This window comes from Bolinopsis microptera, chromosome 7 (assembly GCF_026151205.1).
Source record: "Bolinopsis microptera isolate Bmic1 chromosome 7, MBARI_Bmic_1.0, whole genome shotgun sequence".
In the NCBI taxonomy this organism is placed as follows: Eukaryota; Metazoa; Ctenophora; class Tentaculata; order Lobata; family Bolinopsidae; genus Bolinopsis; species Bolinopsis microptera.
This window is the reverse complement of record NC_087078.1, coordinates 245,326-258,611: the sequence shown is the minus strand read 5'-3', so window position 1 is coordinate 258,611 and position 13,286 is coordinate 245,326. Positions and strand designations below refer to the sequence as shown.

The following is a 13,286-nucleotide window of genomic DNA, read 5'->3' as shown; positions in this document are numbered from 1 at the left end:
TAATAATATAATTATTAATATCTAATATAATTCTCAGTAATTAATAATAGTAATATAATTATCAATAACTAATATAATTCTCAGTAATTAGTAATAGTAATAACTTCAGTAAAACTCACGTCACAATACTCCCAGTCAGTAAGAGATTCAGTGGACCCGGCGTGTTTTATTTGGTGTAGTTTCAGAGAAGCGTACGACATCAGGAACCCAGCTGCGCTCTTTCTTCTCCCCCGACTATCACTTCTTTTCTCTTCGCTTAGGTTCCTGGATAGAGGGGGTCTGGAGTACAGGTCAGTTGAGAGAATAATACATACAGAGGGGGGAGGGGGGTACTGAGTAATAATACATACAAGGGGGGGGGGCTGGGGTACTGAATATTAATACCTACAGTGGGGGGGCGGGGTACTGAGTATTAATACATACAGGGGGGGGGGGGGGGGGTACTGAGTAATAATACATACAGGGGGGGGGGGGGGGGGGGTACTGAGTATTAATACCTACAGGGGGGGGTACTGAGTATTAATACATACAGGGGGGGGGTACTGAGTAATAATACATACAGGGGGGGGGGGGGGGGGTACTGAGTATTAATACATACAGGGGGGGTACTGAGTATTAATACCTACAGGGGGGTACTAAGTATTAATACCTACAGGGGGGGGCCGGGGGTACTGAGTATTTTAGTGTTCGTTAGCACTGCTTCAACAATCCCAACAATATGACAAATAGTTCTCATAATTTATCGAGGGTAAGTACAGCGAAACCTCAATATTTTAACTATAGAGAGGCACAGTATGGTAACCATGGAAACGCGCTTACCTTTTACTGACAGCTTCTTCAGAGTCGGTGGAATACAGCGAGTTCTTCTTCAGGTTGCTAGGATACTGCTGACTCTGAAACACAGAAAGCTTGATTTTCTTATGAGCAGGACTTGTTTCAAAGTATTAAGTATTATAGCTACTTCCGGGAAGGTATTAAGTATTTTAGTTTGAAGATCAATAGCAACATTACTATTGAGACCACCGACCAGCCAATATTAATACTTATACTGTTAGTTTCAGCTCTAATAGTTTGAGTAATTCAGCTGGTTGTAAAAACAAAACCAAGCGAAACACTATTAATAACTAGTAATTACTAATAGTAACCGAGAAAAGAGAGAAACGGGTCCGCATCATCCTCCTCCTCCTCATCTTCATCAGACCCCCACTCCTCCGCAAACGGTCGGGACATGGTCCTAGATACGCGTCTTGCTCTCTCCATCACTGGAGTAAATACCTGACAGGGGGGACAAAGTTAGTTACTAGGTTTTTACTCGGTTACTATCTGGTTACTATCTGGTTACTAGCAGGTTATTATCAGGTTACTAGGATATTAACAGGTTACTAGGATACTTGCAGGTTACTAGGATACTTGCAGGTTATTAGGATACTAGCAGGTTACTAGGATACTTGCAGGTTACTAGGATACTAGCAGGTTACTAGGATACTTGCAGGTTTCTAGGATACTTGCATGTTACTAGGATACTTGCAGGTTACTAGGATACTTGCAGGTTACTAGGATATTAGCAGGTTACTAGGATACTTGCAGGTTACTAGGATACTTGCAGGTTACTAGGATACCTGCAGGTTACTAGGTTACTTACAGGTTACTAGGATACTAGCAGGTTACTAGGATATTAGGTGGTTACTAGGATACTATCAGGTTACTAGGATACTAGCAGGTTACTAGGATATTAGCAGGTTACTAGGATACTATCAGGTTACTAGGATACTAGCAGGTTACTAGGATACTAGCAGTTTACTAGGATACTTACAGGTACGAAAGGAACATGGAATGAGGGTGAGCAGGAGTTGGAGCGAGGTTGATGCTCTGCTGGTATAACGGAAACCGTCCCTACACATTTAGCAATACACATGGTCCTAATTCTGGTTACTAAGGTTACACATTATAGAATTAGATTTTCAGTTCGTCAGATTTATTCTAAACTTTTTGGGAATAACCCTTTCTTAAATCTATTCTCACGATATATCGCTTATTCGGCGTATTTCATGAATATACCCGTGCAAATACTTAAATGTTAAATAAATGTTCGAGATTTTTAAAATTTCATCCCATGATTCAACCGCTTAACCAATTTTAAAGAAAATCTTTATAATTGTTGATTTATGTTGACTTAGAACAGCTTCACCAAAGTATAGAAGCTACACCGAAGTTTAGAAAACCGTATTTTGTGCATTTAAAAAAATAAATACATGTTATTTCTCTTGGATCTGTACTGCGCGTGTTTAAAATGCTGGCACGTAGCCAGGGGGGCTGCAGCTCTTTAATACATAAAATGCTGGCACGTAGCCAGGGGGGCTGCAGCTCTTTAATACAAAATATTTAATATCGACAAATAAGGTGCCAAATCTGATATAACGAATTAAAACTATCGAAGAATTCTGGAACCGAAGAGTTTTGATAGTCGTGATACAACGAATTAAGAACCGAGCACGAATAAATAACAGCAATAAAATAATAAAATAGTAACTACGCAGTGCTTCGTGAGACTATATTAATAAAAGTGTGATAAACTAAATTCTTTATTTTGTGTCGGGACCTTGTTGGAAGAAGTGTGATAATAAATTTAGGCAGCCCGGAAACATCATCACATGTAATAAGCTGAGCAGTTGTACTACATCACTTGCTGAGCAATAAAGTAATAATAAGTTGTGTTATATAAATAATTAGCTTATTACTATTAATATTACTAGTAGTACTTTATCAGTTTATCAAAGCGTCCAACTTTTAACAGTATTTAAAATATTAGCTATAAATTATATTTATATAACTCTAAATTTACTGTTTTTAATGTTCATACTTTTTTACTTTCTACCGCAGCCAGTTGCTGAGTCGCCACGAAGTAAGGCTTTCGTATCTTGGCGGCTTAAAATACCCTGAATTTATTCGCTTTGTTGCTATGGATACTACTAGTAAGTACTAGTACTACTACTATCATATATATGCTGTATATATTTGTCATAAACACGACATCCTCCTTTTACGATTGCGACATATTATTATGGTATGAGTATCTAGAACATAGTAGATTGTGTTACCGTATAAGTGAGATATCTACTAGTAGATAGTAGATACTACTACTAGGTTCTACTAGTAAGTACTACTAGTAGGTACTACTAGTAGGTATTACTACTGGTAGATAGTAGAATCTGCTGATGTTAATTTTCATTGCGGCAAGGGCCATGCAAACGCTTAATTCCATGTTAATTGATTTAAACTGCTTTTTTAATAAACTGTATAGTAGTAACGAATAATTAAATCTGTGGATTTCTAGGCATTTTTCAAACAATGTAAAAACTGCAACACACACACACTACTAGTAGTACCTAGTACTAACACACACACACTACTAGTAGTACCTAGTACTAACACACCTGATTCCAAACCTTATAATCTAATAATTCGCAGAAGTCCTAAAAGTGAAAAATCAATAAAATTAATACGTAGCCATTGCAATATCGAACAAATTAAAATTCGTGTCGTATGGATTGATAGTAAATATTGGCTTTGATTATACGTTTAATGCTTGATGTAATCTAACAAACGTTATTATATTGGTCTCTAAACTACTGCAGCGTGATACTAGTAGCGGGAGTAGTGAAATATAATGATAATATAAGAAGCAATATATTTAAAGCAATATGTTTTTTAAATATTAAACAAATAATAAATAAAAGATATTACATATTAAACAAGGAAAAAGACACAGGACGGACGGTAAAGAGGGGATAAGAGCACTGAGCAGCTTAGGACAGAGCAATTATTTGACAGTGAGTAGTAGACGTGAGAGAGAGGGCGCTTTGTTCTAGAACTCTAGAAGTGTCCGCGGTGTTCTGAGAGCGTAATATTAATTCATCATGCAGAACAGCGCGTTCTTTTAACGTCTCCTCCATACAACTAGTAACATAAGGCTCCAGCATAAGGTACCTGCATATAACTAGCTAGTAACATAAGGCTGAACCTGTTGAATATTCGGGCTACCTACATATTTCAAATCCTTGATTTCAGTCTTACTGGATACTATCCGGTTGCCATGACTCCGTGAATGGCTCTTAAGTTACTATTTAAGAAGCGAGGTTCCTACGTTCTACCTCCAGGGTAACTGCATTACTAGTACCTACAACTAGAGATATTCTACAAAATGACTTACTAACGGTGGCTAGGTTACTGGGTGGTGGCTAGGTTACTGGGTGGTGGCTAGGTTACTGGGTGGTGGCTAGGTTACTGTGTGGTGGATAGGTTACTGGGTGGTGGCTAGGTTACTGGGTGGTGGCTAGGTTACTGGGTGGTGGCTAGGTTACTGGGTGGTGGCTAGGTTACTGGGTGGTGGCTAGGTTACTGGGTGGTGGCTAGGTTACTGGGTGGTGGCTAGGTTACTGGGTGGTGGCTAGGTTACTGGGTGGTGGCTAGGTTACTGGGTGGTGGCTAGGTTACTGGGTGGTGGCTAGGTTACTGGGTGGTGGCTAGGTTACTGGGTGGTGGCTAGGTTACTGGGTGGTGGCTAGGTTACTGGGTGGTGGCTAGGTAACGAAATAGTCTCAAGTCTAAGTTAGCCGGTAACATGGAACTTTGTTGACCCTTTTGTATAGTTATTAGGTACTTAGGTACTTACTGGTTACTAGGTAACTAACTGTTTACTAGGTAACTAGCTGGTTACTAGGTTACTAGCTAGTTACTAGATTACTAGGTTATTAGCTAGTTACTAGGTTACTATGTAGTAGGTTACTAGCTAATTACTAGGTTACTAGCTTGCTGTTAGGTTACTAGCTAGTTACTAGGTTACTAGCTAGTTACCAGGTTACTATGTACTATGTTACTAGCTAGTTACCAGGTTAACTATAACTTAATACAAACCTCCTCTTTGAGTTTCTTGTACGTGCTCCGCAGACTTTTTCCTTTTCGACCTTTCTTACTCGAGCCACGTTCATCGCGTCTGCCGTCTACCTGTATTATTAATTGTTAATAAGTTACTATCTGGTTATTAAGCTGGTTACTGAGTTACTGACTGGTTATTAAGCTGGTTACTGAGTTACTATCTGGTTACTAAGCTGGTTACTGAGTTACTATCTGGTTACTAAGCTGGTTACTGAGTTACTGTCTGGTTACTGAGTAACTGTCTGGTTACTGTCTGGTTACTGTCTGGTTACTACGTTTCTAGTTGTGTTATTTAACGTGACCTAACGGTTAGCAGTTCAAGTAAGCAATCTGTATTATATACTTTTTAGGAACACGTTAATTCTTTATCTTTTTTGTTATTCAGTCAACTTTTTAAAAAGTAAGTTGCATACTAAAAACGGAAAGAATTTGGATTTGTGAATCAGCAGATGATTTTGTTTAAAGAAGATCGGTTTTCTTAAAAGCCGGGATTGTTTTGGTTGTGAGGTTTAACAAGCTGTTAAGCGTTAAAAAGTACAATTATAACACTCTGATTAAATCACTAAATGTTTACAACTTGCTGGACTCGGTCCAGGGCCGGGGTAGGAAGCGGACAGATTATTCTCACATGATAACAGTTACAGCGTTTGAGTGGATTATCCTTATCTAATTACATATTTATATGATAATTAGATAAGGGAAGGGATATATATTTATATGGTGGTTGAAACCTTCATAGAGGGCTTCTTGAAAGATATAGAATGCTCAATAATATATTTTCTAGAAAGTGCGAGACCTTTTACGTGATTATTGTGATCTGAATACAAACAAAAAGTTAAGTACAAGTATTAAATTTAATTCAATTGGTTCCCAATCTCCCATTACCAATCGTATCAGCTGCCAAAGCGATTATCCTGTTGTGGCCTGATAAAACATGTTGGCATTTTTACCACCGAATTTTGAAAACTTATAACTGCGCTGGGATATTGAGATTCCGTGGCGAAAAAAATCAAAAAAACGATTTTTACAAATCCCCTCATTTTTGTAAATCATCGGGACTTTCAGTTTTTATTCTACCTAAAATGTTATTCTTAGTAATATGGGCGACTACGATAATTGCTTCGCCAAAGACCCGTTTGGCCGTTAAAATACTAGCCGAAGGAGAATCCGGAATGTTGACGTTCACAGGTTTATTGAATTTAATGGGGAAGTTTAGTTGAATATGGCTACCATGGCTACAGAATAGAGGGGATTGTTGAGAAACCTGTCGTCAGAGACTGCGAGATTGAAAAAACTAACAACATAAATATTAAATATAACACACCACAGCCTTTTACGGTTTTATTGGACAGCTGTAGTATTGTCACTAGGTTACTAGGTTACTACCTAGTTACCAGGTTATATATATAAAAAATTTTTAAAAAAATATAAAAAAAAAATATATATATATGTCAGGTACCTCTATCTGAGAGTCACTAGCGCTGAGTTGCTAGGTTACTATTTAGTTACTAGGTTACTACCTAGTTACCAGGTTATATACGTATATATGTCAGGTACCTCTATCTGAGAGTCACTAGCGCTGAGTTGCTAGGTTACTATGTACTTACTAGGTTACTACCTAGTTACCAGGTTATATATATATGTCAGGTACCTCTATCTGAGAGTCACTAGCGCTGAGTTGCTAGGTTACTAGGTAGTTACTAGGTTACTACCTAGTTACCAGGTTATATACGTATGTCAGGTACCTCTATCTGAGAATCACTAGCGCTGAGCTGTTTGTGTTTTGCGAGTTCCTCTAACACATCATCAGGAGTTGGGGTCTCGCTGCTCTTCACTCTGGTCGCCGCTCTGTTTGAGGGAGGGTATCAGTTACCTGGTTACCTGGTTACCTGGTTACCTGGTTACCTGGTTACCTGGTTACCTGGTCTCGCTGCTCTTCACTCTGGTCGCCGCTCTGTTTGAGGGAGGGTATCGGTTACCTGGTTACCTGGTTACCTGGTTACCTGGTTACCTGGTTACCTGGTTACCTGGTTACCTGGTTACCTGGTTACCTGGTTACCTGGTCTCGCTGCTCTTCACTCTGGTCGCCGCTCTGTTTGAGGGAGGGTATGAGTAATTCCGTAACTAACAGCTTTAAACATACCTTAGTTCCCACAAATTTGTGCAACGAAAAATGTGAATGGCCCTCTGTTTATGATTACGTAATGATTGTCCTCTCGATCATCAGCTTTAATGATAGGGATAAACTGTTTTTTTGAGTATTTCTTGGTAAAACATTCCATTTCGAATAAAAATTAATGTTTTAATATTGCAATATTATTATAAATGATAAAACATGCTAAAATCGAAATGCGAAATGCGAATCTTTGTACTCTGTAAATTACGGCGAACAAATAAATATTGAACTAATAGCAGTCCTTAAACTCTTAAAGAATAATAAAAATTTATTGATTTGAATATTCATTGGTTGAATTATCTAAATATTTACGGCCACCCCGACTACTGTTTCGCTATTTGCTTAGAATGACATATTGTCCAAAGTATTATTTTAGTTTGCAAATTCTTAACCAGGAGAACACTCGGTATCACACATTTTTAAGCGGGCATATCCTGTTTTCATGGTGAAACAATTTTCTTTAAGGTTATATATTTTTATCAAATACTTTTGAAAAAAGTTTTCTTAATCTTACATTTTTCCTTTATTGATGATCAGAATAATAAAGTTGAAATGATAATGCAAGGATATATCGTATGGAAATCTATTCATGCTGTTTGGTTGGTATAAGTTGTGACAATATAAACTTTTTATGACTCAACAATCTCTCAGTTCACGGAGTTGTGGAATTTTACAAAACATTGTTGCCACACCAGGATAGGATCTTATGGATTTATGGCTTTAAACGTAGGTTATCGAAGAATGTACCATTATTCTCGAATTTCCTTTTGTATGATCCGCTTAAAAGCTTAAATAGACTCATCGATGACGATCAGTGCATCAACACATGCAGCTATTATTGCATATTAAAAACAGTATTTTGAAACAGACCCATGATCGTAACTAGCCCTCCTGTAGCTATGGTAACTGTAAGTTTCTTTTTTTGGATTTCCTACTTTTCTGTGGTTACAGTCACTCCTGGAACAAATAATACCTTTTCTAATGTTACCATAGCAACTGACAAATAATACCTTTTCTGGAACAAAATCATGAACAACACAACTGCTGATAGTTTTCGCCAAAAAGTCTTGATATTTCGAGCTTGTTTATTGTTAAGGCCAAGGTAATATTACCTTGATAACATATTACATAACTGTATAAGGAATTGTTACCATGATAACATATTACATAACTGTATAAGGAATTGTTACCATGACAACAAGGAATTGTTACCATGATATTGATATAAAAGGAAAATAAGCACTAACTCATGAGGTGCTCCTGCACTGAATGTTCTCCTGAGGTCCCGGACACGCTGAGAGTTCTGAAGATCTCTCACACTCTTTCTGGACTGCAGGGGCTGCTTCTTCCTCTCTCCCGACATGCTATCTTACTACCATGTTACCATGGCAACATTTCAACTTATTGTCTCTCCCGATCATGTGATAACACACCTAGGGTAAGATTTTTATATTATAAATGCCCAGTTTAATATGAGCCGCCGCGTATCGTCGTATTTAGTACGTCGATCAACTTCAGTTGATTTGTTTTTCTTGCCCCATCTTCATTCAACGTTCAGATCGAGGAACTATTTTGAAATAGAACGCCTGTAACTTCAAACTTCAAACTTTTCTTACTTCTCCAATTCCATTTGCCATAGGATCCCAAATAACGATAATGAAAGGCAAATTTTGAAATGAATTAATCCTAGTAGTATCCCGGAGCAGCATTCTCCTTACACAGGAAATACTACGTTGGTAACTATACCATCAGAGAGGATACCTTCCATCACACCTTCTCTATCAGTAACACTGTGGGGATCGCTAGAGCTACCAAGTATCTAGATTTCTAAGAACCTCCTTAGTCTCTTTTATATTAGCCTTAGTATTCGTAATTGTCCCTCTTACACGATCACCCTCCCCTCCCCAGATTGTTCCCAGACTTGCAACAGGTCCTGCTAGCCAGCCAGTTCTAAGGGCTCATTAGTCCACAGGACAGTCGGCACTTCTAGCTTGACCCAATGCGTGTCTCTCTCTCTCCCTCCCCTCTTCTTTCTTGATTGTGGAAGGGACAACCACGTTACTTACACAGTTTCCTTTTATTTCTCAATCACATGATTCAGTGACTTCCCCAGCCCTCTATATCTTTAACATGATACCTCCCAGGACCATAGTATACCATACTAGACATTTCTTTAACTCCTCGTTACAGCAAGACTAATACAACACGGAGAAGAAAAGAAATAGAGACAAGATTACGACAGCCATGGACTCTTACAAAAGACTAACAGAAGGAACATCCCGGTTTGATCTTTCTGAACTATGCATCTTATATCGGTATAGTATTGGTATCTATTTATTACCTATTGTTATTTTTTATCTTTGCTAGTTAATCAGGTTTTTGGGAACCGGGCCATCCTGGTTACCCTGCTATGGGCCGTTCCCCTGGCTTCTGCAGGTCTAGTTTACCCATATATATATCCCGGAGGAGTTTATAAACTCTATGTTATAAAAGTATAAAAAACGCCACACAAATAACCCTTCGCACTTCAGCTTGTTATCCACTAATTCGGGATAAGTTCAAGAAATATAATCTCTGTGCGTACCGGCGTTATGTGTGTTATGTTACTTTCACTTATAACTGAATCTTAATCCTCAGGTCACCTGAACGCCTCAAAGTAATTGTTTTCTCCTTTTATCAAAACTAACTAGCCCTATTTGCATCTCAGGAGCGTTACTACTAACTCCCTCCCTTTAGTGATCAATGGAGCAGCAGTCTTTCTACTACGAGCTCATTATATAATGCAGTATAATTATGTATAATTATGTATAATTATGTAGGTTAGAGCAATCTGTATCTTCAATAAAACGCCGATCAAAGATTCTCCACTAGCCTACTAGTGTTAACTAGTCATCACTAGACTTCAGTAGACTTTAAATTTGATAACAGTTCAAAAGTAAGGGGATCGTGTGATTTTTCATTTGCCGCCTACCAAACGGGCCTTTGTCTCATAGCCAGACTTTGGAGCAAAGAGAAGCAAAGATCACAGAGGGTCATACTTGTCAAACTTGTCGGCCCGTTCTCCCTTATTCTGGAGGAAACAGGGGCCATCAGAGACGTTTAATTAGTATTTGGAATCACTGGTATAAATAGTTTGTCTTAACACTCGTTCCCCAAACTCGAAATAGACGCTTTTTTTAACGACATATACCGTATGCATGAAGATAATATGACTCAATCTCAAACAACTAAAGGTACTGATATAATATTACAAAATTAGTCATCTTCAAATATACTGTTGGTTTGGGTAATTATACCTTAACCAACTTCAAGGATACCAAAGTTCACAGACATGAAAATGGGGACACCCAAAAACGAAATAACCATTACTCTATTTTCAATTCTTATCCTCTTGATGATGATATTTTAGAATAAAAGGAACAAATCAAATTCAAACCCTTCAAATTTCTTACTTGTACGACTAGGGGTACAAATTCCAAGAAATATAATTACTTTCTCAAAAATATGTGGACTTGTCGAATACAAATCAATGACAGTAAAACTAATTACCTAATTAGCTAATTACCTTGCTAATTACCTTGCTAATTAGCTAATTACCTTGCTAATCTAAATAAATACTCGATAATGTACACGGTATTAATGCTGAGTTATTTTTTAAACCTACTATTATATCATGCTGTACTGGCAGTCCTTAAAAATAAAAGCTTAAATAAGTAAATTCATAAATTCGTACATTAATGAATAATGATACAAGTCAAGAACTAAAAAGACCGCACCATCTGAAGAATAGAATCATAAACGACTTAGATTCTATAGAGCAAAAAAAAGGTTTTCAATTGTCTATTTGCAGAAACTCCTTCAAGTGTAAGTAGTAATAACTATAGGATTAGACGGGTTCCTGCTAGTAACTATACAACACCTACCTATACAAGGCCTATAATAACTATAGGGACCGTTAAATAATAGCGAGTTTCGAAGTGGAGGATTTAGTCGTGTTAAAGGCAACTTTACTTACTTTAGTAGCAGGGCAGAGTTTACTTACCTTATCTATACTTAGGTAAGAACAGGTATCACTCAGGGTAAGGTGGGTTAACTACTACTAGTACTACTATTTAGGTAAAAACAGGTATCACTCAGGGTAAGGTGGGTTAACTACTACTAGTACTACTATTTAGGTAAAAACAGGTATCACTCAGGGTAAGGTGGGTTAACTACTACTAGTACTACTACTTAGGTAAGAACTTTAGTTAATCAGTAAAAATGCTTTAATCCAAGTCTAAAAATAAAAATCGAAGTAAAATTTGGTGCAAGGCAGTCTTCTCGTTCGGCGAAAACAACAAAGAAATGTAAAATAAGATACGCAGCGCACGTTGTAAAGTTGTATACTACAGGTAACATTGTCAAAAAGCAGCGGCAATTCACTATTTAGAGTTTAATGACATTATTCAAAGAAAATTGGATCAGATGAAGAAATAGGATAAAAATAGTCGTGTTGAAAAGCAACGCTGTGTAATGGGTCCTTTGGTCCGCACTACAGTATTTCACACCAGCTAATATCGACACAAGCTAGACATCAGTGTAGTGTATACTACTAGTTGCCCACTAGTCGTATCCGCTGTTTTGGCTGACCACTGGCGCCAGCAGCCTTCTGTGAAGTGCTTCGTCAAAAATAGTATAATTGAATAACCCTGAATTGCTAAGTGTTATATAGCACGTCTACCCACTCTCTCTAGTAACCTAGCAACTACCTAGTAACCTAGCAACTCAGTGCTGCCTGTATACAACTTTATCTAAGTAACTAGTGTAGGTGCAACCACTCAGTGCTGCCTGTATACTACTTTATCTAAGTAACCTAGCAACTCAGTGCTGCCTGTATACAACTTTATCTAAGTTACCTAGCAACTCAGTGCTGCCTGTATACAACTTTATCTAAGTAACCTAGCAACTCAGTGCTGCCTGTATACAACTTTATCTAAGTAACCACTGCAGATGCAACCACTCATGGTAACATTTTCAATTCATATTTGAAATTTACAAAACGGAGCAATAACCTGATTGGCCCCAATCTGAACTCTGCTAAACAAAACGCCTACATATGGGCATGTGTGGTAGTGTTGTCATGGTAACACATGGGCATATATATAATGAAGTTGTTTTTGTGGCTACTATGACGAATAAAAAAAAGTTTACAGCTGTTAATAATGTGTATTATGATAGAACCAAAATAAAAATGTGAACTCATATGAACGTAGAAAGGTGGACGAATCAGGGACACAATGATGAAGTTATAACAAACACATGAACAAGGTTAAAAGATCAGTTAGATCAATAATACTTGCAATAAAGTTTAATATTATCAATGCTGTGTTAATAAGGGCCTCAGGTGCTAATTCAGTGAACTTAAGAAGGAGCACAGTCAAACGGTTAAAATTCATACTCCAAGAATACTGCCAGTGGTTAAATGCCACACCATGCTGAACTGCACACGAAACCCCTCCCTGCTACCGGAGTAGTTCAACTGTGTCTATAAAAGTTTGTGAGAGCAACAAAAAATAAATCTTAAACTGCAGCTTCTGTCTAGGGATGTAGATCACTGTATATATAGTATACACTGAACGTTATATAGCAGTAAAGTGACAAGTCCTAGAAGCCGTTCAAAAAGGGAAGAATTAGATGGGAGACTTTTATCACACAGTGGCTCTATTTCTGATTTCGTCTGCTGCGATTACTCACTAATATAGGATTGACGGAGTGACAGTGACTTATTGATCGACTGATCGTCCGAACAGAGAGGGAATGACTGACTGATTTAATCTCCCGAACAGAGAGGGAATGACTGACTGATTTAATCTCCCGAACAGAGAGGGAATGACTGACTGATTTAATCTCCCGAACAGAGAGGGAATGACTGACTGATTTAATCTCCCGAACAGAGAGGGAATGACTGACTGATTTAATCTCCCGAACAGAGAGGGAATGGCTGACTGATTTAATCTCCCGAACAGAGAGGGAATGACTGACTGATTTAATCTCCCGAACAGAGAGGGAATGACTGACTGATTTAATCTCCCGAACAGAGAGGGAATGACTGACTGATTTAATCTCCCGAACAGATAGGGAATGACTGACTGATTTAATCTCCCGAACAGAGAGGGAATGACTGACTGATTTAATC

The 13,286-nt window shown here is 37.9% G+C and overlaps 1 protein-coding gene across 1 annotated transcript in view; it reads right to left on the bottom strand.

The window, feature by feature from the left end:
- Window positions 1-6,783, bottom strand: part of LOC134817892 (rho GTPase-activating protein 6-like) — a 41,153-nt gene extending 34,370 nt beyond the window's left edge. Inside the window, exons 1-5 of the mRNA XM_063827255.1 lie at window positions 6,681-6,783; window positions 4,915-5,004; window positions 1,146-1,275; window positions 820-893; window positions 120-264 (exon numbers count right to left, since the gene is read on the bottom strand). Coding sequence (XP_063683325.1) covers window positions 120-264; window positions 820-893; window positions 1,146-1,196 — 270 coding nt within the window. The 5' untranslated portion in view covers window positions 1,197-1,275; window positions 4,915-5,004; window positions 6,681-6,783. The remainder of the gene's footprint in view (window positions 1-119; window positions 265-819; window positions 894-1,145; window positions 1,276-4,914; window positions 5,005-6,680) is intronic.
- Between the last annotated feature and the right edge of the window lie 6,503 nt (window positions 6,784-13,286).